The 25,156-nt window shown below is 47.0% G+C and overlaps 1 protein-coding gene across 11 annotated transcripts in view; it reads left to right on the forward strand.

The window, feature by feature from the left end:
- Positions 1 to 25,156, forward strand: part of RALGPS2 (Ral GEF with PH domain and SH3 binding motif 2) — an 890,309-nt gene that overhangs the window by 518,064 nt on the left and 347,089 nt on the right. For all 11 annotated transcript variants that reach the window (XM_078642169.1, XM_078642158.1, XM_078642140.1 and 8 more), the window contains one exon: positions 3,854 to 3,980. In XM_078642169.1, coding sequence (XP_078498295.1) covers positions 3,854 to 3,980 — 127 coding nt within the window. The remainder of the gene's footprint in view (positions 1 to 3,853; positions 3,981 to 25,156) is intronic.

Consider the following 25,156-nt stretch of genomic DNA (forward strand, 5'->3'; position numbering starts at 1 on the left):
CAGGGGCGCCGACTCCAACACCTGTCAGGCTCTGGTCCTTCTGGACTTGTCGGCCGCCTTCGACACGGTCGACCATGATATTTTGGTCGACCGTGTCAGAGAGGCTGGCATCCAGGGCATTGCCCTGGACTGGGTACGCTCCTTTCTGACCCACCGCCATCAAGCTGTCAGGCTGTCCCAGTTTTCTGCTTCTCAAGTCGAGTTGACCTGTGGTGTCCCACAAGGCTCCTCCTTTTCCCCTCTTCTTTTTAATTTGTACCTGGCCCCGCTAATCCGCTCCCTCCGTCGTTTTAATGTCTCCGCGTTTAACTACGCGGATGACATTCAACTGGTTTTTACTATCGACTCCGGGGATGAATCCATTTCCACTTTCCAAAATACCCTCTGTTTTATCAGTGATTGGATGGGCACAAACCATCTGAAACTGAACCCCGACAAGACCGAGCTGGTGCTTGTCGGGGGACCCTCCAATCCCTGGCACTCTTCCTTCTGGCCTGCCAGCCTTGGCAGCCCCCCCGATCCCGTCAACTCAGCAAAAAGCCTGGGAGTTGTCATTAGTAATGATCTATCTATGACACCCCAGATCAGCGCTGTAGTTTCCTCTAGCCATTTCCAGCTCAGGAAAATACGTAAAATTTCTCGCCTACTCACCACCGACGCCCTTATTTTGGCCTTGCTTGCGTTAGTCATGTCTAGGCTTGATTATGCTAACGCACTATACGTAGGCATTCCTGCATACCAACTCAGGAGACTTCAGCTGATACAAAATCAGGCTGCCCGCCTGATATTCCATCAGCCTAGAGACCAACATGTTCAACCCCTTTTAAAAAGTCTCCACTGGCTACCGGTCTCTGCCCGATGTAAATTTAAGCTTGGTTGCATCATCTCCAAATCTCTCACTGGTCATAGTCCTTCCTTCATCTCCTCCTTGCTTCATCGGTACGCCCCTTCCCGCACTCTCCGATCATCTCAGATGGCTTTACTGTCTGTCCCTAGATTCAAGCGGAAGAAACACGGAGGCCTTAGGTTTTCATATTTAGCCCCGTCCTTTTGGAACTCTCTGCCTCTTCCTCTTAGGTTGGCTTCCCCCTATTCCAGATTCAGATCTTCCCTTAAAACGCACCTCTTCACTGAAGCGTATCATTAGTTGATTTCCCTTGTTATGTTATTGCTTGTCTCTCCTCCTAGCTCTCTCCTTATAGCGCCAAGGAACCTAATGGTGTTAGCGCGCTCAATAAATTAATTTAACATAACATAACATTTCCTGCAAAAGCTTTCAGGAGTGAAAGGCATAGGGCATGTGACAGCTGCCCCAATGCCATCATCGCATGGGAGCATTTTACCCAAGCCTCTGTGCATTTTATATATTGGGTTCTAGAAATATAGGTAATGGTGTCAGTGGTTCATCCCACCAGGGCCTGTGGGGGAAAGTCAGGGTGGGTTCTGTGTTGGAGGGATATGAGGAGGTAAGGCTGAGCAGATGTGTAACTAGTGAAACAAACCTCTTTTTTCCCCACAAGGCAAAGGATGAAAAGTACCCACCCTAGCTCTTGGGAAATAATGATGGGCTAGGTTACATTTGATAATGACATCTACCTGGCCTCTAGGCAAGGTCAGGGAGAATTATTGTACTGTACCCCGATCCTTGGGCAAGGCTGATGTGCGTTTAAACTAAACTCCCCTGAACCCCCAGGTCTTGACCACGCCAAGGTTGGTTGTGTGTGGAGGCCCTTTCGGTTTTAAATTATACAGGCTTCCAAGATAGACTAGGAAGAGATGGTGCATCAGTGGGTAAGCTATTGACCAAATAACATTTTACTCTTAGCTTTTACTGAAACTGCCCCGGAGAACTAATGGCCCCACGGCAAGTTTAGTTGTAATGTGGAAGTGCAACAAAGAGGTTGGTGTGTGATCCTGTGTCAAGATGCCCTACGAATCTGCAGTTGGCTGGACTAGCAGAGCATCTTTGAGACGGACATCTAGCAAGATCTCTGGAAGCCAAAGCAGACAAGCTGAGCAGACTTTGACTGACGGAACACAAGTAGTATCTTTAACCCAAGGTGGTAATGGAGATCGTCTACCAGTGGGTCATGCCTGTCCACCACCAGCAAGAAAGCGTAGTATAAAAATTGCTGTGCCCTGAAGTTTCCTCCTGGTAACTGTCACTTTGACGTGTTTCCTGTGATGGGACATAGGTCTCGTGTATGCAATTCTGAGACGGTCTCAACTGCCTAGAGGTCTGACAACGTCAAGAGTGGTCAGGCCAAACGCATCCTAATAGCCTCAAACTCAGCAGGAAAGTGGGATAGCCAGAGCTCCTGAGCATGAGCATTTGCCCTTTGATCCGTCTACCACTTTGGGAGAGCCTCTTGCACCCAAGTCTCCTCAACCTATGCCTCTGTGCATGAAGATTGAGCTCCTGCAGTTCAATGCTTTTAATATTCTGGGTGCAGAAATCTGTTATCCTTGCAGTTTTACATCCTTTTACAAAGTACATATACACTAGGCACTGGCAAAAAAAAGTGTTGCATTGCAGTTTGTGCTTGCTTTTTGAACTAATGCACAGCTACTCAGTGTGACCTCTGACGCTAAAAACAATTTTCCTAATTGGTTTCACATCTGTTCTCTACGCGAGGGAACAGCAGGTGCTCTCAGTGCAAGCACACTATGCGATCGTCTTCCCAGAAAAATAAGGGCTGAAGACCTGGATGGCCTTGTTACTCAAAGTTGTAACACCTTTTCATGTCAACAAGCCCATCATTCTGCCAGCATTATTTGCTTCACCTCACCCCACAAAAGAGGAGTCTATCGGCTCGACCCTAAAAAAGTGTTGAGCTTTATCATTGACCACGCAAAAGACCATTGTGTGAATGACTAGCTCGTTGTAGTAGTCTCTGGAGCAAAGAATGGGAAGTCAGGGAAACAAAAGAACCCTGCCAATATAGAAGATCCTGTTTAGGAAAGTTTGCAATTTGCTTGCAAAGCAGTACCCTTGAAAGGCATTTGGGTTCATGCCACCAGAGCCAAGGCAGCTACGACAGTATTGGCAAGGTGGTGCTAGTTCTGATCATCTGCTGGGTTTCGAGATGGGTTATGAGATGGACATCGGTGCTCACGTTCATATAACACTGCTACCTTAATAGTCTGGTTCAACAGAAGGTCCATTTGGCCTGCTTGCTTCTGCAATACTTCCTTGTCTGAGCCTCCTCACCAGACCATCCATTATAAAGGTGCAGAATCTACACTTAGAAGTATCGATCAGAAGAACAAATTACCTTTGGTAATGCTTTTTCCGGTTGATAATCCAACTACAGATTGCTCCGTGTTCTCTGGCGTGGCTCTTGAACATCCTGATAAAGTTCCAAGTTAGATTTTGGCACACCATCATCTGGAGTTTATTCCGAGTACTCTGTGTCTGGCACGAAAGGTGAAAAATTAAGGAAGTGTTGTATGCACGCAGGCGTGGCAGTTACAATTTGCTCCGTTCCATCACTTCCTGGGTGGTACAGAGTCACATTGGAGATGCATGTTGCCACCTATTGGAGTAGAGAAACCATGCTGTAAGATTCTCTGGATCCTGTCTGGTGACTAGGGATATACTGAAGGTGAGGAACCTGTGGTTAGATAGAGTAGCCACCAGAAAGTGTATTACTGAATGTAATTAGTTTAGTCAGGCTGCATGATAAGACCCACTGCTCTAAAACCATGTTGGGATGTTTGGAATTAGCGGTTTTCCACTATGATGGGCCGTCACCATCTCTCTGGTGTGCACCATACTATCCCAGGTGGAAGGACGCACAGTCTGTGCCATAGAAATGTATTGAAGCCTCATTTTCTCTTTCCTTTGTTGCAGTTGCTGAGTCGTAAAGACAAGACCATGTTTGAGAAGTTGGAATATGTACTGAGCAAGGAAGATAACTACAAACGCCTCAGAGACTACATCAGCAGCCTGCGGATGGTGTCCTGCATTCCATACTTGGGTAAGGGGGCGGGGGTCTTACCGTACAGTCTAAAACTTATGGTCTCAACCTCTACTGTTGGAATGGAGCAATACTAACCGTTTATAAGTGTGTCTGTTCTCCATGGTACCACCTATAGATGTCCCAAGATTGTCCAACTTCTTTCTGTCTGTAGGGTTATCTCCAGGACAAGCCTTAACTAAATATACATTCCCTTTGTGCTTTTTTAATTGAAGGTCTCATTTAGTTTGAACTGTGATCCGCAAGGGTTAGTACAGCGATGAGAAGAGTGTATTTGGATCACGGACTCAGTGATGAACTGATCTATAGAATAATAATCTCGAGAGGCCAGGGTAGAAAAGTTCAGACAAATGCTTAACAGATGCCTTGCTGTGTATTTCCTAAAAGCTGTGTGCAAATCTCTACATGCTCGCATATGAATTAGACTTGTGTCACGCATGCATACTGTAGACATTTGGCAGCCATTGAGGCCTTCCTTTTTATGTTGATTTGCCTAATTGAGCTCGTAGAATTTTCTGGTGCGGGTAAAGGATTTCTGAAATGTCTTTTTTGTATTGTTATTGCATTTATATAGCGCTTAGTATCCCTGACGAGGCGTCAAAGCGCTTTTTCGGCGAGTAGCACACTTCTCTAGAACCCATAAATGATTAGTGATGAATTAAAATGGTGAAAATATGAAAGTAATTTGAGTGGTGGATATGTTCGTCCGTTATTTGGATGGAGAAGGATAGTGGAGGGATGGAAGAGGGAAAAAGGTTTGCATTTATATAGTGCTTGCTACCCTTGATGGAGTGTTGAAGCACTTTTTCGGCGAGTAGCACGCTACTTCGGAACCCAGAAAGGATTAGTGGTGAATTAGTATAGTAAAAATATTAAAGTAATATAAGTGGTGGCTATGTTAGTCAGTTATTTGGATTGAGAAGAATAGTGGAGAGATAGAGAAGGGAAAAAGGTTTGCATTTGTATAGGAGTTGCTAATATTTTACTAATGGGCATATCCTGTCCCCTTACCTTCAGATCGATTGACTTCTATTTTTATTTTTTTACCAAACACAAAATAAGACAGCCTGAACAATGCTATTGTAAGGGGTTTTGTATTAAAAAGGTTTACTTAGGATTCGGTAGACATAGAACAAGAACGAAATGACCAATAGCAATGCAAGCTTCCCTTGAACATCTCGGAGTTCTTGAGCTGAACCACCTGAACGTGGGGCTTCGTGGACTATCCTTGTGCTGTGCCAGAGTCCACATCTGTATAGTTATATCCAGTTCTAGAACACTCATTTGAATTGTTGACCACTGAAGAATTCCTCACATGCAGAATTGTTTAATTATAAACAACGCATTTTGTGCTCATTTCTTCTAGGCCTCGGCTGTGTTGTGTCCCGCTCGGAGGCCTCACCATAAGCATTGCCTGTTTCTAGAAAGCTCATTTAGAGCATTGTCTGGTTTGGGTGCATTGTAGCCACTTCTGGAGGCTGCCTTTGCATGCTGTGTTCAGTTCTGAAAGTCACCATGCAGGCACGTGGCTCTGTGAATTAATCCTTGCTGCTAACATTTGGAGTGATCTCAAGGTCACAAATGTAAATCCAGGCAAGGCCAGCTCTACTTCTATCCTTATGTGGTCTTTAAATGTTGTACCATTAAAATGGATGATGGGGAACCCTGTTGTTTATAGCACTTAGAAACTTTACAAGTGCTGAAGCAATCCCTGCATCAAAATGCGTTTTTATCTGGAGTATTGCATTTATATCTGGTGGCGTCCTCTGGGATGTTGTCTGGTATTGGGGGCCTCCTATTGAGTGCTGCCTTGTTCAGTAATCCTCTTTGAAATATGCGTTCTGTTCTTTTGGCCTCCAGCCATATTTCCTCCTGTTTTGAGTTCGCTCTTGACCTATGGTCTTTATTTCAGTGTCACAGTTCATCTTTTTGTATAATAGTAAAACACTTGGTTATTGTACTTCACACAAAGTGCATCGTCTCAGGGCGATAATGTCAGGTGTAATTGCTTCCAATAAAATGACACCTTTTGCATCCACCTCAGAGATGAAAAGTAAATTGCGCCTCACTCTTTCGAACCCGTGAACTTCTGGGAACATGGATTTGTGCTGAGGAGAAACGTGGCTAGCATCCAGGGGACGGGACAGAGGCAGAAGGGGTCAGACTTAGTGTACACGTTAGGGGCAGAACGGGACAGGGTCAGTGGAGGCTGTAAACACCGTCTGTAACATCCATTTGTCGCTGCAGGGTGCAAGTGTCTTATTTCCGTGGGCTTCACAATCACTTCACAGCTACCATTGCCAGATGGCGAGAGTCATATGAATGTGGTGGATCAGTGTGTCATCCAATGCACTAAATGAATCATTAGCATTCCGTACATTGCAATCTATGCACGTTTTTGGCAATTTAATGTTATACAATAGAAGTAATATTGGGAAGATTCCACCATTTCTTCCTGGCTGTGTTCTGTGTTGTGTGCCCTTCACCACTCTTCATCCAGCTATTATTATTATTTTTTTTTTTAAACCTCGTCTTTAGTAGCCCATCTTCGGTGTTGACTCGATCCACCCCCATCTGTTCCCCCATTGTGCCATCACCCCTCAATGATGCGTTTTTCCACATAAAAAATGTTTGTGCGCACATGTTATTTTATTTATAATTATTTATAAAGTTTTATATAGCGCGAACAAGATCCCGCAGGATATCAGAGCGCTTTCCAAAAGGGTGGAAGGAAGGTCAAAACACAATATCAACATCAAGTAATAATACAAAACATGAATAATCGCATGATTCACCTACAAATGACACAAGATTGTTGTATCATTTCCATTGCCATTGGAAGCACCTTCATTGCGATGTTTGCAGGACTGCTTTACGTTTGAAATGTGCACTTGATCACCGTATATTGATTTCCTATATGAGTATTATACAACATCTATTTTTTTGGTTTTTGTTAGTGCATTAGGTTTTCTTTTAATATTTCTGACACAACCTGAGTTGAATCATTACCTCTACAACTTAAACTACCAGCACCATAACCACCGCCATATTACCACTTCAAACATTAACATTACCATCACCATGGTCTGACAGTGCTGATCTCTGCATATGCAGGGTAACCGTCTGAGGTATGAAGCACAAGCCAGGAGATATATAAGACCGGGGGAGAAGGAGGAATAGGAGACTAGGTCGTCCTATAAACATTAGGTGCACAAAAAGGAATCCAAAAGTTGGTTTCCGAGACCTAGCTTGTGTCAAGGTAAATGACCTGATTGGTCACTGGTACCTTTCAAGAAAGAAGAATTTCTTTCTAGTGTCCCCTCACTCACCGGGGTTGCCCCACGGTGACATGCTTCATCATTGGGGTCCTCCCAATTCTCTACGAAAAGGGGCGTGCTGCGACTCACGGACTACGCAGGAGCACTTTGAAGTGAAAAGACTATGTGTATTGCAAAGCAAGTGGTGGAGTGGGTGTAGGTGAGTTAAAAATATCATGGCAAATGCAGGGCTGGTCCCTGCATGGTTCTGAAGAAATGCTAGGGGTAGCATGAAACATGTCGACCTTTCACTGAATCAATCCTCATTACAGGTTGAATAACAGTGATCCCACCCCATTTTTAATATACCTGCCTAGGAGCATAGGAGCATAATAAATTTGTTGAGGCCCACTAAGCATGGTATTTTTAACTCACCTACACCCACTCCACCACTTGCTTTGCAATACACATAGTCTTTTCGTAGAGAATTGGGAGGACCCCAATGATGAAGCATGTCACCGTGGGGCAACCCCGGTGAGTGAGGGGACACTAGAAAGAAATTTTTCTTTCTTGAAAGGTACCAGTGACCAATCAGGTCATTTACCTTGACACGAGCTAGGTCTCGGAAACCAACTTTTGGATTCCTTTTTGTGCACAAGCCAGGAGTACATTTGTCGTTCTGCGTGAAAATACTGGTTATCTTTATTTACGTTTGTATAGCCCTGTTCTACCACTAGTGAACTTGAAGTATTATTGCTGCCTTGTCCGTCCTGGTTTCAGGCAGTTGCATGCATGCTTGGGAGAGTGTGTAGTTGTAGTGTTTCCTAATTGAGAAACACCTGTTCGACTAAGTGGTTAATTTGTGTCTGTATTTTCCAGTGCTCTGCACCGGCACCTAACTCAACAGTGGCACTTGTTTAGGGCACTCTACCACATGGTGGCGCAGTCTGGCTATTTTGAAACACAGGACATGAGCACAGCGGTTATCAATACAATGCCAGTGCACGCAGGACAACTTTGTGACCTGAAATCGTTCAAATGGTCACATTTGTTGGAATATGATGGCATTTGGCTGTGCTGGCAGGGGAAGTGGGTGGTGAAATCTGCAGTGGCTTCGTGTAAAGTACCCTGGACCCTGTCTACTATTTTTCCAGCAAATTGAGTACTACCTATGGTGTTTGAAGCACGTGATTTCGGAGTCTTTTACACAGATGCTTCACATAATCATGCTCGTGTCAGAGTGCAAGGCAGATGGAGCTCATACATAGACATATATCCCACGAAGGCAAGTAGTGCACAAAATATACATCTGTTAATGGTGTAGTATTTCTAAGTCCCACATGTTGTATTGTATTGTAATTGCATTTGTATAGCGCTTTATATGTCTCAGAGAATGACGAAGATACAAAAGGGACTCCTGAATAGAATGTCCTTCTCAAAGCATAGTTCTACAGGGAGATCCGATAGGGTGAATGACAACTTGGAAGCAGTGGTGGGTTTAAGAAAGTTGCTGCTTTCTTGAAGTCACTTTGGGTTCACTTTCTAGTGGTTGTTGTCAGTTTGAAATAATGGAGAATGATGTGATAGGCAACATAGGAACAAAAGCTCTCATACAAGAGGCTGTAAGAACAGGAAGCCCAGGACCAATTGTGTTCTTTGAGTTTTCCAGAATGTGTGGATATGAGCACCGAGGACCAGATTGGTGGGTTCCGCCATTACCTCCCTTGATTCAAGGTAAATTAGGATTAAATGCCATGAGCGCGTTCAGCAGGACTAGGTGTAAACTGCTGCTTCTGTGTTTTACACGAACCTTGTAATAATGTTGGTATGTCTTTCAGTGCAGTGTGTTAGAGTTCCCTGGTCAGCCAATGGGGGGCATTATATGCTAATGTTAACGAAGCAGAGTGTCCCCTAGCGAGCGGTTTGGGCCAAGCCACTTGGCTGATTGAATTCTAATGCATTAAAATGTCATTTACGCACTATGAGTTTTTTCAGCACCGACTTTGAAGCAGCATTTGTGTGTCTGGAATTTCCTCCTCAGGCAAGTTGCCTGTCCAGTAAACTCTATCTGCAACATTATAGTTGACACCAATGTTTCCAGAATGGGAATCTATTTTTTACCATCTGTTAAAATTTATTTTTGCCTGTCTGCTTGAGCTGTCGTTTTTCCTAGCGGTGGTATTTCCACAGGTCCTGTCGATGTGTTTAATGATCCGAGGGTGAGCCTTTGCGTCTGCTCCCTGTGACGTAGCCGGCCCACCCGATATTGGTGTGTTGGTAAATCCAGCTGTTCGTCATAATAACGGGGAACGGCAGATGTGTTTAACCCACTGTGTTACCGTGCTAGTGTTCACAGCGGAACACCGGATTACCAGTGCAATCAGGAGCCTGATCTGTGCATCCATCTTGATTCGATTAGGTAACGCAATTTAGGAAGCGCTTTTCAAGGAACCTTCAGAAAAAGTGAACGGCCTCCACCCCTTCCCTACGGCCATCTATTTCTTTGAGGTCTGGTGCACGTTTTCTCTTCCTACTTGGGAATGATAAATAGTCAGCAAAGCAATTGCTTTGTGCGTGCGAGGGCCAGCTGCCTTTCGAGACTCGCTCCCGTGGCTTGGCTCTTCTTACTTGCTGGGGGGGGGCACCCTTTCAGCTGCCTCACGAGAGACGCGGGAGTGATGCCTTGATGTCCGCCAAGCATGCTTGGGACTGCTAGCTAGAGACATGCTCGCCCGTCCCCTTGGGGACGTAGAGTACTGGCACTGATAGGGACATGCTCGTGCGCCCCTGGGGCGGACGCTACTGATGGGGCATTGCTTGCGCGCCCCTGGGGCGGACGGTACTGATCGGGACATGCTCGCGCACACGCTTAGAGACGGTAAATTGTCACTGCATGGCACCTTTGAGGCTGCTTTACCGTTTTTCTCACACGGGCGGGTAGGTCAAAGCCAAGCGTATGATGGTTATTGGAGTATGGCCAGGACACCTGGGTTCGCGGCTCTTCCTGTTGGAGACGTCCAAATCCGTGGAATCCCGAAAGCGGAGAAAGAGCAGGCTCCTGGGTAACGCTCCTGCCAGCGTCTGACGTAATTCCCTCCACCTTTATTTAAACGCACTGTCTTGGGTTTGGCAGGCCTCTAGGAAAAATAGCTGCACGCTACTGCCTCAAATGTGAAAATAATTAGGCTTCCCCTCTTTTTTTAATTTTTTTTATAAAGTTAATTTGTTATGGTCGTAAATTACAACGTCTTCCTGAGAGACCTTGGAAGTATTTGGCAAATCCTGCTTCGTGAGATGGAACACGAGAAGAGTGAAAGCCTCTGAGCCCTACGCTGTGGTAAATGCGGCTCCTGCACTGGCAGTCACGGACATCAGCTGAGACTAGGACCACTCCGACTAATCAGGACGGTACTCCAGGGAGAGCAGATAAAACCTTCCGGAGACAGAACCTTGGCTCAGGAGGGGCCCTCACTGCCTTGTCAACACAGGCCGCCTAAATGTAGCAGCGAAGAACCGCTTCTCACTCAGTCAGTGTTTAGTACACCCCCCTCTCCATCATTCATATCAGTCCTTCCTCATGGTGCTGCATTTGCCCTGATTTTGCAAAAGTAACGCGCCATGTGTTTTGGCCATTTCACCCTTCATTGTGTTGCGGAGTCTCTTGGGCCCTGTACGGCATATTTGTTGTTCTTCTACCTTGTAGAAGTGCTTTTTGGTCTGCAGCTCGAGGGTGTAACATTTATATGTATGTTACTGTAACATACATATAAAATTTGCTGCATCGTGTTTTTGCTCCCTGCTGTCTTTCACAACATTGGCATGCCCAGCCAGTGGTTAGTAGAATTCACCATCATACTCCCTGTTTTCAAGCCTACTAGCGACTGGTAATGGATACTTAGATGCTTCCGGTTTTCAAGGCTGCCAGTAGTCCCGCCTTGTAAAATGAGGCAACTCCGTCAGGCAAGTGGAAAAGGTAAGTACTTTATTTCCAGCCCGTCAGTCCCTAGGTCTTAGCAGCAACTGCAGCCCTAGGATTCTTTTCCCTCTCAACAGTCCCCACATTCCCGGACTCCACCAGCGCCAACACCTTGTGACTTGAAAGTTCTAAAATAAAGATCACTGCTTCATAGGTTTTTGCTAGTCCAGCCAGTGACTAGTGAATACCAATCTTGTGCTACAGGTTATTAAGGCACTTCTTAGCCCCGCAATCGTTTAGTGCCACTGTAGTGCTCCCTGTTTTGAAGGTTATTTCTAGTCCATCCAGTGACTAGTAAATACAACTATTGTGCCTCCTCTTTTTTTTTTTTTTTTTTTTTTTTAATTCTTTTATTGATACAAAGGCGGTGCAATCAGTGAGAATGATACATACACTTGGCACATTTATGATTACATAACATCAAACTAGAATCATAAGTGGTAGCGATCTTGTTACAATGCAATTTCAATCTGCCTGTCTAAACCCTGCATATGTAGTTTCGTACAACAACTATATAATACCAATAGTGTTTAACATGTCAAGTAGTAGTGTCACGATGCCCAACCTGTGAAACTGTCTTGGAACTTTTAAGAAACATTCCCTCCCCATATCCCAACTTAGTGCCATCACTTCTAATTAGGTCGCATATTTCTCCGTACCCAACCATGCTTCTTTGCCCTAGTGTCTGAACTCATTGCTATCATCTCATCACGCTGCCACAATTAGTACTGAAAAGCATAACCTCTGAGTCTCATCCATCACTCTTCCTCCTCCTCAGAATCTAGGTCATCACCCTCCGGTAAGGGCTCACAGATTTCCCCCCTGTAAACATTCCAATCTTTCCACACCTTGTTCCATTTCCTGGGGGCTGCTCGAAGGACATACACAGCTCTTTCCGTGACCATTAGGATGTCCATGTGCTCAGCCCATCTGTCCACAGTGGGCACGTCCGGAGCCCCCCATTTCTGTGCAATATCACGTTTCGCTACTGTCATGGCAAGTGTGGCCCAGATGATACCGTATCTGTTCAGGTCATTGGGGTCCCAAATGTTTAGAAGGCATTTACGCGGGTCTGGCATAGTGGAAACCCTAAGTGTCTGGGATATGGTGCGCATTACCCGTGTCCAGTATCCCTGTATTTTTGGGCAATCCCAGAGTGTGTGGAACAGTGTTCCTTCCTCCCCGCAACCTCTCAAGCAAAAGGGAGTGGGTGCTCTATGTATTTTGTGGAGTAGCGTCCTAGTGTAGTAGATGCGATGTAAGATTTTTAGTTGCACCAGTCTAAATTTGGCCGAAATGCCTATTTCCCTTGGAGATGCCAAGGCCTCATTCCACTCCGATTCATCCATCACACCTATCTCCCCCTCCCATCGTTCCTTAAGTTTTGTCGTGGGGTCTTTTAAATTGTTGATTAGTTTTTTGTAAGTGAGGGACGTGGCGCTCTGCTGCATATACTCTGTTAATAGCCTGTCCTCAAGCGGCGAGGAGTCCGGCAGAGCAGTGCCCTGTGGGACCGCTTGTAGCAGTGCGTGTCGAATCTGGACATAACGAAACGTTTCAGTGGGTCTGAGGTCATATTGCTGTTGGAGTTGCGAGAATGTTATCACTGTGTCATTGTCCCAAAGGTCCCCCACCGTGGAGATACCTATTAGGTCCCACTGTGTGAATCCCTTGCATGTTCTAAGGTTTCCCAGTGACTTCGTGTCCCACAGTGGTGTCATTTTGGTAATTCTGCCTGTCCAGCCCAGTCGAGCCTGTGCTGTATGCCAAAGGGCCGCCGTGTGTCGTGTCGGGCCGTGCATGTGTTTAAGCCGCGGTTTATTATACAGTACCGACAGCATGGAGTCCGTCCCTAATTGCGCCCAATCAGCCCTGTACGCTGGGTCGTTTCTCGGGGCGTGAACCCATTGGTTAATTATTTTAAGCTGAGCCGCCCAGTAATACATCTGAATGTTGGGAAGTGCGATACCCCCCTCATACCAACTTTTTACCAATTTGTCGTACGCTATTCGCGCTGTACCATTGCTCCAGAGGAGATTGGAGACCAACGCCGCAATCTGTGTAAAGTATCGCGGAGGGACAAGATGCGGGGTGTTTTCCAGTACATACAGAAATCTGGGGAGTGCCATCATCTTGAATAGGGCTGCGCGCCCCAAGAGGGTGAGGGGCAGGGTCGCCCAGTGCTTAACGTCAGCACGTAGGCGGTCCAGAGGTGGTTTTAGGTTGCTAGTGAAGAAATCTGTTTCAGAATGCACAATGATAATGCCCAGGTACCTGAAGGAAGTCACCGGCGCCGAGAGAGGGCAATCAACCGGCAGTCTCGGCGCCGGACCCCTCAACGTGTAGATCATTGATTTTGACCAGTTAAGGGTATAGCCCGAAGTCGCCCCATGCGTATTACAGATGTTCAGAAGGGCTGGGATGCCGTCATCAGGGTCGACCATGTAAATGAGCATATCATCGGCATATAGGGAGACCTTGTCTTCCCACCCCTCCTCCCACTGAATGCCTCTAAACAAGGGTGTGCGTCTGAGCAGGATGGCTAAAGGCTCGAGTACCAATGCGAAAAGCAGGGGTGATAGAGGGCACCCCTGTCTGGTACCCCTGCTCAACGGGAACGCCGGTGAGAGGTGGCCATTAGACACCACCTGCGCCACTGGATTAGTATAAAGTAGCCGTATCCAGGTGATATATTTCGACCCAAAGCCCATACGTGCGAGCACCTCGAAGAGGTACTCCCATTCTACTAGGTCGAAAGCCATTTTTGCATCTAGGGAAAGGATCACTGCCCTCTCAGTGAGAAGGTGTGACCTAGCCATCACCCCATGAACTCTCCTGAGGTTCAGTGCCGTGCTCCTATGGGGCAGAAAGCCTGATTGGTCGGGGTGGATCAGGGTACTCAGGTGTGGCATCAGGCGGTTGGCCAGAAGTTTAGCCAGTATTTTGGCTTCCACATTTAATAATGATATCGGGCGATATGAGGTACATTCTTCTGGGGGTTTACCTGGTTTAGGTATGGCTACGATCGTGGCCGCGCGTTGATCCAGTGGCAGTTCGGCCCGTTCCCTACTGTCTAGATACATGTCCAGCAGGGGACCACTAAGTTCGGAGGCCATCGATTTATACCATTCCACCGGGAGCCCATTAGGTCGCAGTGCTTTACCTGATTGCAGTGAATGTATCGCCAATTGGATTTCCTCTTCCGAAGGGTCTGCCTCTAACTCTTGCGCTGCCTCCGGCAGGATGCCGGGGAGGACAATGTCCGCCAGTGACGCTGCTGCCATTTGAGCAGTGATGACATGCTCCGGTGTATATATGGTGTGAAAATGACGTGCCAAAGCGTGCACTATGCCCTCTGGGTGTGTTATTACACGGCCGTCAGTATTAATGAGTCTCTGAATTCCTCTCGCGCCTCCCTCCCTCCTATCTAACCACGCCAGCATTTTCCCTGCCTTGTCGCCTACGTCATAAATTCTATGTTTAGTGTTTGCTATGTAGCCCTTCTCGGTCGTTCTCAGGTGTGTCTGGTACTGCTGCTGTCGCAACTTTAGCGCGTGTGTCTTAGCCGGGGAAGGGTCCGCCATGTGCGCCGTGTTGGCATCGTGGAGTGCCAATTCTAGCTCTGTGAGCTCCTTCCGGGAATCACGCTTGTGTCCCGTAATGGCCGCTATCGCCGCCCCTCGCAGGACGGCCTTGTAGGCCTCCCACAGAATCGATGGGGAGGTCACCGAGCCACTATTCTCCGCAAAGTATTGTGTCGTCGCCAGTTTCAATTTCCGTCTCAATTTAGGGACCTTCAGATAATTTGGATAAATGGGGTAGATCCTCGCGCATTTCTGTTCTCTAGTAGTAAGGGTGAGAGTGACTGGTGAGTGGTCAGATATGCCCCTAGGTAGAATGTCGATCGTGTCAACCGTGCCCAATCCCCCCCCAGGAACAAAAAGTAGTCAATGCGAGATAGGCTATTGTGGACTGCGGAGTAAAAGGTGTACTGGGTCGCTGCGGGGTGTAAATGTCGCCATATATCTACAATGCCCAATGCATCTAAAAATTCAGGAAGAGGTGAAGGCCCTCTTGAGCGGGCCCTAGTGGAAAAGGCGTCTAACGCAGAGTCTATGATGGCATTCAGGTCCCCCCCAATGACTGTGTCACCCTCAGGGAGGTCCAGCAGGAATTTACCCAATGCAGGTAGTGTCACGGAGTGTAGTGCTGGGGGAATGTACACCGATACCACATTAAGCGGTCTACCCTCCCATTGACCATGTATCGCCGCGAAGCATCCCTGGTCGTCTGTTGTATGGTGTGTGAGTAGAAAGGGTGACGACTTTTTCAATAGTATCCCCGTCCCCCTGGACCCCGAAGTGAAATCTGCATGTGTCGCCATCTTGTATCCGCGTCGATCAAGCGCTTTGCATGTCGTCCCCGTAAGGTGCGTTTCTTGGAGCAGAACCACATCTGGGCTTTGTCGTTTAATAGCCTGCAGCACCAGGCCCCTCTTTATTTTGTCACCCAACCCCCTGACGTTCCATGTGAGCATGCGCAGAGGGGGCACTCCCACCGTTACCGTGGCATTTCCAGCGGGTGGAGTCTGAGGTAAGTTAGCCATGAGACCGTTTTGAGAGTGTCGTTAGCAATGTGACTGTGACTGGCGTGATGAGAACGAGGAGTAAGTCATGGTCTAGGGTGTCTTCAGAACGTGTGAAGTGAGTGATGATCAATACAAAAAATGCAAACAGTAAAACTTCAACCCCATCCCCCCTCCCTGCTCCCCTGCTCCACGGACTGAAACCCGCCCGTCTCCCCAACTTCGCAGAGTGCTTTAGTCCTTCCCCAACTATCTTACTTGCTCGTGGGGTTGGTGAGGCCCCCTCAGGCACTAAATGTGCCCACCCTACTCAGCGGCACCAAGTCCAAGGTCCGGCGCGGCACCCCCAGGCCATCTCCGGCACAGTCAATCTTCAGATCAGTGTTGGTCGCCCTGTGTTAGCGGCTCTTGTGTCGAGTCGGATGCCGTCGCCGCCGTGTCCTCGCGGTGAGGTGGGGGATCAGTCAGGTCGGCCAATGGTGTGTTGTTGCGGTGATTAGTCCGATCTTTGCGTGGACGTTGACGTTGTCCCACCTGTCGCCAGCCCTCCAGCCAGTCGTGAGCAGTCTCCGGCCTATCGAAGAACCACGTCTTTCCATCAGCCACTACCCGTAGCTTGGCGGGAAACAACATGGAATACGGCAATTCCTTGTCTCGCAGTGCTTTCTTCACCTCCGTGAACGATTTGCGGCGTCTGGCCACTTCAGCCGTGTAGTCTGGGAAGAAGGATAAGGTCGCATTTTGAATCTTGACAGGTGGGGAGACCCTTGCCGCTTGCAGGACTGCATCCCTGTCTCTAAAATTGAAGAGTCTCGCCAACACAGGCCTCGGCGCCGCCCCCTGTTTAGGGGGCCCGCCCGGAACCCTGTGTGCCCTTTCCACCGAAAAGAAGTGGGATAGTCCTTTAGGTTTCAGCTTGTTTGTGATGAGGTCTTCGACGTAGAGGTCCATGGCCCCCTTCCCTTCTGATTCCGGAAGACCAAGGATACGTACGTTGTTTCTTCGTGAACGCCCTTCTTGGTCGTCTAACTTGTCTTGCAGGAGTTTAGTGACTTTGTCCATGCGTTCCATGGCAATCTGAAGTTCGGACGTGTCTTCTATTAGCGATTTTGTGACTACTTCCACCTGGGACACTCTTTCAGCCATTTTGTGAAAGTCTGCACGTAGGAGCGTGACTTCAGAGGAAATGGAGCCCACAGTTGCCTTGACCTCCGTGAGGGTGTTCATAATGTCCTCCAATGTTATTTTTGCGGTCCCTTCCGTCGCCGGGGTGGCACCTGTGGAGTTGCGTCCATTGTGTTGCGCCTGCCCGTGCTGGCTGTAGGCAAATTTGTCCAGTCTGACCTGTGTAGACCCACTTCTGGTGCCCCTGCCCGCCATGGCGTTGAGTCTCGTGGATATCGGGTCCTCCTCCTCGCCCGCCGCGGGTCACTGCAGGTTAGCACTTTTCCTCTCGATACGTATGCCAGGGGGCCGCTGGCGGGGGTGTAGTCCGACTATATATTTCAGTCCCCTCAGCGCAGGCACCTCGACTTTAGTGCAGGATACCACCGGCGGGCACTCACGCGCCCAAGTGTTGTCGCCGTCCGGAAGGCTTTGATGTCCCCATCCACTATGTCTGGCGGGCAAAGCACCGCGTCGCTGGCAGGCAGTGGTCGTGCCGTGGATAGGAGGGAAGCACGTTGGTAGAGCCGGCCAAGGCCCAGGCCGCACGTAGCCAGGCGGAGCACCACACCAGACGTGTTCAGTCTCTTCAGCGCGCGATTATGGCTTCGTGGTCAAAGAGGAGGTCAAGGACCCGGCAGGGTGTCCCCCACCGTGTGGCTGCAATTTCAGGAGCGGGTCAGGACCGCCAGGTCAGCTGCCAGTGTGCCAGGGTGGTCGGGCGCTGTCGGTTGTCTCTGTGGTCATACGCGGTATAATATTTCCCTGCGCCGTCCCCCGGGGGCACCAGACTTCCCTGCCGTCGGCTTACTACCCGCACACTTGGATGCACTCACCCCGGGAGGCCAAAGCAGGTGAGGTCCTCCTGTCGGCTCCTGCAGACGTCCCGCACGATGCGGCCGGAGGGGGGGGGGGGGCGGGCTCACCGCCTCTTCGCGTCCCGCGGCCACCTCGTCTCTCCTTCTCCCCCGCGTTCTTCTCCTCTCCGCCGCCCCCCCACACCGACACCAGCAGGCGGAGTGGGGTTTAATGTATCCTGCTGCTGGGCAGACGGTACCTTCGCTGTTCCGGTGTTTTTGCCGAGTGTGAGCTCCCAGCGGGGCTCCGGGCAGCGTCACCTTCCTCAGGCCGGTCCGGTCTCACTTCCGCCGGGGCTCGTGGGGCACGCAAGTCCGGTGTCACTCCTCCAGCAACAGGCCCCTACACTTCAGTGTCTGGTTCGGCGGGTTCCGGACCTCGGCGGCAACCAGAATTTCACCTGGTGGGACCGCTCCGACCCCGGACCCGATCGCCGCCGCTTCGGGCGGGTGATGTCCCGGATATATGTGTCGGATTGATGATTAGGCCAAAGTGCCTGAAGGAGCTCTCGAATTAAGCTGTCGCCATGTTGGCTGCTAGCCACGCCCCTTCGTGCCTCCTCTTTTTAAGGCACTTTTTAGGCCAGCCAGGGTCCAGTATGTCGCGATTGTGGTCCCTGTTTTCAAGGTTCTCTCTAGCCCATACAGTAACTGGTAAACTGCGCTATCATGCTCCCTGCTTTCAGTGCATTTGATAGTGCAGCCAGTGGCCTGTAAATGCCACTGCTGTGTGCCCCCCGTATAAAGTTTCTTGGTGGCCCAACCTTCGTCTTGTAAATGTCACTACCATGCTTCCTGTTTCAAGGAGAGAATCTCCTTCCACGTAGCGAAACAAAACCTCCGCTCCACCAACCTCGCCCTCACCAAAACCCTGCTCATCTGCTGAGACAGAAAAGGCGGAAGGGCCTTCTCCTACATCGTAGCTAGGACCTGGAACAAGCACCCTATCGACATTATATGCCCCCCTCCCTGAACTCCTTCAGGAAGGCGCTCAAGACCTGGCTCTTCGACTAAACGGAACTGCTGTTTATTCTCTCTTCCTCTCCCCCCTCATCCCCCTCTCCCCCCTCACCCCTCACCCCTCACCCAAGCGCCTTGAGACACTCACGGGTGAGTAGTGCACTTGTAATTCCCTGATTGATTGATTGATTGATTGAAAGATCTTTCTACTTCCTCTGGTGACTTGTAAGTGCCACTATCAAGTGCCCTATTTTCAATGTTCTTACTAATCCAACCTGTGACCATGAGCCACCAAAGTATACACAAAAGTGATGGATGGAATGCTTGAATTAATCTCGGCCTCTGTTCATCTTTATTTTACTCATCGTGTCACCTCAGTTTAGACCCAGTCGTATGCAAATCAGTCATGACCCTGCTCCAATAGGAACATCCAAACCTGAACTGCCAGGTCAAGCCCTCCCAAAATCAGAAACGCAAGCAACCCAGGACTGATTACGCTCTAATTAGGGCTCATCAGTGGCTGAGGATAATTTAAGCATTCCATCCATCACCTTGTTGTTGCAGCAATTGACCACAAACTGCCACGATCATGCTCCCTGTTTTCAGACAACACTTATTTCTGGTGCCTGCTTGTCAGTCAAGTTCTCGATTCATTTCACCAGAGCCAAGGCGACCTCTGTGGCTAACCATAGACTTTCAAGGCTGACTTCTTGTATTCTGTATGTTTTCTTGTATTCTGTATATTCATGTTCCACGGATGCTTCATGCAGCAATGATTCATCTTCTGGTCCAAAGTCCTATGAGGCTTGTAACTTATTTGAATCAATTTTGTACTCTACCTCACCAGTTGGAAATATAGGAGAGAACTGGGGTGGTTCTGATAGACCTGGCAATCAGTCCTTTGAAACACTTGGCTAGCAAATCCCACTGGCATATGCCATGCTCTGATCGTATAAAAACGACTGGAAGTTAGGAAGCTTATGTGTGACATTTGCTAATAGGACAAAGTCTGGCGGTCAGAGGAATGATTTTATACAAATTTGATATTTCTTTTTTAAAATAAGTTGTTTTCCAGTTCTGCTGAGCATAAGGGATCCCAGCCAGTTGTGAGGGAATGAGAAAGGAAGAGGAAGGCCTAAGGGTGCTTACATAACTTGATGATATTGGTGCTGGGAATCCAAAGGGTCTGTTAAAAAAACAAATTTTTCATTTCCTGATCAACAAGTAAAACTATTTTTTTTGTTAGTTTGAATCCGTGTATGTGGGTGTGTGGCATCGGTTTTGTGGTATTGAGAGTCAGATTGGTAGTGATAAATTGTTGCAGGTCCCTTCTCTTCTCTGATGTTCATTAACGTTATATTCTTTGACGTGTAGTGAGACTTCAAGTACACTAGAGCAGTGCTTCCCAAACGTTTTCGTAATATGGCCCACTCTTGAGTACAGCAATATTTTGCCATCCAACTAGTTTTAAATGGACATGAGGCAGGAGATTTTTTTAAATATAAATAAAACATCATGTGGTAGTGCATTTTCATTTGTAGACAGCACATTTTCCATTGAAATGACCACTACATTTGCTCAGATATAGTTTTTACTGATCAAACTATATTGCACATAAATGATAATGTGTGGAATTTGGTTTCAGTGAATATTTGTGCATCACCAAGGGGTCATGATTTATTCTGATCCTATTGAAATCTTTGTTTCATTCACACTTCCTAATTACAAAAAAGATTTGCTCAATTTTTTTCTTTCTATCCTGCGAATTGTGTACAGTTCACTTACTGGTATTTTTTTTTTTTTTATTGTTTTATGAAAAAATGACATACAGCCTTCCTTTTCGCACTTCATGCACCCCAGCAAGATTGTCACATGATTTACTTTACTTCCTCTATCTGCAAAGGGAGAGAAGGTTCTAAACACCCGTCTCCATGTTAAAAAATAAATACACAAATCAGCAGCAAACGTGGCCTGACATTTGACTTCGGTCTTTAAAGCGCAGCAAATGTGAAAAGCTAAATGCAGAATTTAAAGGCATCTTTATTTAGTACTTTGACGTTTGTGGCACGCCAAAAATCGGCTTGCAACCTACAGTTTGGGAAGCACTGCTTTGGAGAATCAAGAAACTATATATTGAGAGTTACCGCCATGCTGTGGAAACGCGTTCGGATTCATGTCTCATATCCCTATGGTGCTAGGGTCTTTCAGCTGGTTTTGCTCTTCCTTTTTATGTCTGATTATCGACAGCAGAGCTGTCAAACAGACAAATTGCTAACTGCATTCATAATAGAGTGGGCTTTGGGTCCTCCCTTTTCAGCCATTGGCTTTCTCTGACCAGTCTCTTTCAGGCATTAGCTTGAGACTTTGCAGTTATGTGTTAGCTCAACCCAGTGGAGTATTCATCTCTCACCGTATGCTATTTTTCTTCTTGGGTCTTTCCTTCTGCCTTAGTTGAGAGCTTACATTGAACTTCATTAGGTATTACTTTATAATTATAGCCCTTCCTGTCCACTCCTGCTGGCTCTTGTGTCTTACTCTAACCCATACACATTAAATCCATAACTACTGGCTTTGGCAGTGCATGTTCTGGTTGTAAATAGCGATATTCCTTTTAAAAATACATATCACTGGCTTGACATGTTCATTTATTGCTTGTGATTAGTAATACTGTATCTAGATCAAAAATGAAATCACCTACCAGAGGTTACCAAACGAATGGAATCCTCACTGTTAACGTTCATACATGCCCCTTATTTGAAGTTACAGGTAAAAATATTAAACTTTACTTTTTTCCAAATTACAAAATGCAATTCAGCAACTTGATTTGTCCGAAATGATGGTTAGATATACGTTACGTTGCCATAGAAGGTATTGAAGGTTGCCTAAAAGTACATAAAATTGATGGAAAGGAAATACGTTTTTTTATAATTCAAAAACTGAGCACGGTCTTGGTCGACAAAGTCTCGTTGAGAGGACGAATCTACCAAAAGGTCCCTCAAAATGAAGCAGATGGAGAGTTAAGTTGAGAGCTCATATGCGGATTGTGGGTCGGAAAAATGGGAAAATTAGTAGCTACAATTCACAGGTGGCAGGGGACGGTATATTTGCCCATCTTTATATGTAGATGAGTTTTATTCGTTGAAATGAGACGTGTTTCTTGGAGAGTGTACTTGCAGCGTGTTTTGATCTCACTCTCGCGTTCAGATGGGTTCAGTGAGCTATGTCATGGCAGCGTTTACATCCCCATGTCAGTAATGATTCAGTGACCGATCCACCATTTCTTTTCGCAACATTTACTTTCTTGAACTCCAGCTTGCGTAAATGCTTGTGCTGGTTTCTCTGTACCATGTTCACAGCCTGATTTTGAGGTTTCTTATGTATAAAATGGTCTTGAGTTTGACGTCTTCTTTCACAGAGCGGAAATAGAAAGTATACAGGCAGAAGCGTGCGGCTGCATTTCTCCAGAGGATTTAATGCATGCCTGTGGTCTGGGAGGAATGAGGGTTTACCTGATCAGCACGCAGGTATGGCCATGATTGGCATGTGCAGCTTTGAACTACCCATGTCTCACCCACACACCTTGGAAGGCTTCCAGGCTATTTTGCGGTGTTACTCCCAGTGGAGCTGCGGCAAAATAAGTTGTTTTTCTTAAAATATCAGCGGTTAAGTCCTCATGCGAAGGACCGATGCATGATTGAAATGTTGGACGTGTTGCTCGGTCGGAGGAAGCTTTCGGGCTGTGCTGATTTTCTAAAGACTCCTTTGTGTGGGCTTCTGAGGGATGCGCGTTTGGCGTTGATGTTCAATTGCGTCAAGTTGAATTTTCACCGCACTGGACATGCAGACAAGTTTGCCACTTGAAACACAGTCATGTTTTAATACCATTGACACGTGCTACGGAATGCTTATTTTTGAGCGTCAAATGGCATCTCACTGTGAGACTTTGTGGCCAAGTCCTTATGTGAATGTTCTAACACATACTCTGCTGAAGCGCCAGTGCATTGCTGAACTAAGTATTTTACTGTGTTTGTTGCTTGTTTAATGCACAACATACTAATCTCTGCCCTTCTGTTGCCCACAGTTGAGTCAACAGTGTAAATTAAGGCAGGGAAAGGATGACCTTCCTACCGTCAACTCATGATTTTCCCATTATTCTGCCCCGTTTCATTCCATATACCCTTCAGACCTACCTTCCCCTCATCTCTTCTCATTCTCCTCTTCTCCATATTCTATTCTTCTCCCCCTTTTTCGTGTCCAGTCTCCTCCTCCTTACGCACTACTTTCCTCTTTTTCTTCTTCTCCTCTGCTCCCAATTCCTCTCCTTGTGTCCTTCTCTTCTCTCCCCAAGCTTCCATTCTTTACTTCCTCTCTCATACATTTCCTCTCATAAACCACCTCCTGGGTTTATTGCTCAGGAAAGCCAGCAGGGGGATAGGTACAATAGACCGGGCCAGAACGTGGGAAGGACTGGTGAGCGAGCTGATAGCCAACAGGCAGGACACTGGTAGTGGGGCAAGCACTCCACAGCCAGCGGCACTAGAACAAGGGGGCGGATGAAGAGAACGCCTAATGGGACTTTGATTAACACTGACACACACACACACTGAAGCCGGAAGCCCGACCCACAGGAACCCAATAATATGCAGAGATTGCAAATATCTACTCCAGCGCAACTCGAGGGGGACGTTTTATCACATGGGAATGTTACGTTAAGCATGCCAGAGGGTGATGATCGTGTGTAATACATGCAACACCTGCTGGGTGTGACAGAAACATTGAACAGTGTGTAAATGTATACTGTTTGTCATGAAAACCAATACAATCTGGTTGGAAAACCATTTATAAACCACCCCCTGGGTCTTCCTCTCCCCACCTCTGAGGCTTCACCTCATTTGTCAATCTTCTACTTGCACTTTCGACTTCTGCTTTCCCCTCGCCCCTTTTCTGTCTGTGTTTGTCTTGTTCTTCATACCTATTTTCAGGGTCGAGCCTGCAAAAGCATTCCCTAAGACACGCTAGCGCATGCGTTTCGCTTGCGAGATACTGTTATTAACAAAAGTTCTTGGAGCGCGCCCGTTGCTCACCATTTATTGGCTTGCGTGGCACTCTTCATTACAGCCTTGTAATTTGTCAAGACAGGCCTAACATCATTTCTGCTACTCTCTGTGGAGCTGTGACCAAATACTGATTAATTCAACTTAATCAGTACCCGTCTGCTTTCGATATGTGATTGAGATACTTTTTGTTTTTTTAAAACTTTTAGTGCCCCTCAAACAGGAGGTGTGCGACTAGCAAAAATGTGCCCAGCAGGACAAACACAATTCCAAAGATTTATTTTCTACAGTAAAATTTATTTTATTTTGCCAAATCTTCTTTTCTCACGTTGCACTCCTGTTTTCTTTTGTTTTTGCTCATGGGCACTGTTCTCAAAAGATGAGGATTACCTTCTTGCAAGGCGTCATTGTTTCTTACTAATATGTAATATGTGATTTCGCGAATAATGCTAAACACATAATCGAACAGTACACCTCAATTCACCCCACTCAATCCCACTTCACACCAAATCCCCCCCACTCAATGTAGTCCATCCCAGACCAATCAAGTCCTCCACTCCAATCCAAACCACTCAACCCAGTCAGCTCCATTACACTACACTTCAATCCTCCAAACCTACCCCATTCCAATTCGACCTTTTCCGATCCAAAACAATCTGCCTCACTCCAACCCAAAACAATCTGACCCAATCCAAAACAATCAATCCCACTCCAATCTAAAACAATCTGCCCTACTACAATCTGCCTCACTCCAATCCAAAACAATCTTCGCCACGCCTATCCAAAACAACCTGCCTCACTCCAATCTAAAACAATCTGCCCCATTCCAAAACAATCTGCCCCACTCCAATGTGCCCCACTCAATCCAAAACAATCTGCCCCACACAATTCAAAGCAATCTGCCTCACTTCATTTCCCCACTCCAATTCGCCTCGCTCCAATCCAGTCCACCGCACCCTACCACAAAATCCACCTCCCCTCACCCCAATCCACCCCACACCAATTAAATCCTGCCAGGGGCGTGGAATTTAATACAATATCTACTTGTCCATGGGGCAGGTTGCTTCATGAATCTACTTGTCCTGTAACAAAATCCGCTTGTTGTTTCCCATAATCTTATTGAAACTGGTTGCACCTATTTTCCATTATGAATATTTGTGGGGAAATACTAGCATGCATCTACACATATTACTAAATGATGCTGCAAATAAATGGTACCTGACATTTTACAGTAGTTCAACAAAATGTTTTTTTTCCTGCTTTCATTTTTTATGAACATTTTATTTTGAAGGCAAAGAATCCTCAATCTTGCTTTCAAGCTCC

The sequence above is a fragment of the Lissotriton helveticus genome, chromosome 1_1 (genome assembly GCF_964261635.1).
Source record: "Lissotriton helveticus chromosome 1_1, aLisHel1.1, whole genome shotgun sequence".
Lineage (NCBI taxonomy): Eukaryota > Metazoa > Chordata > Amphibia > Caudata > Salamandridae > Lissotriton > Lissotriton helveticus.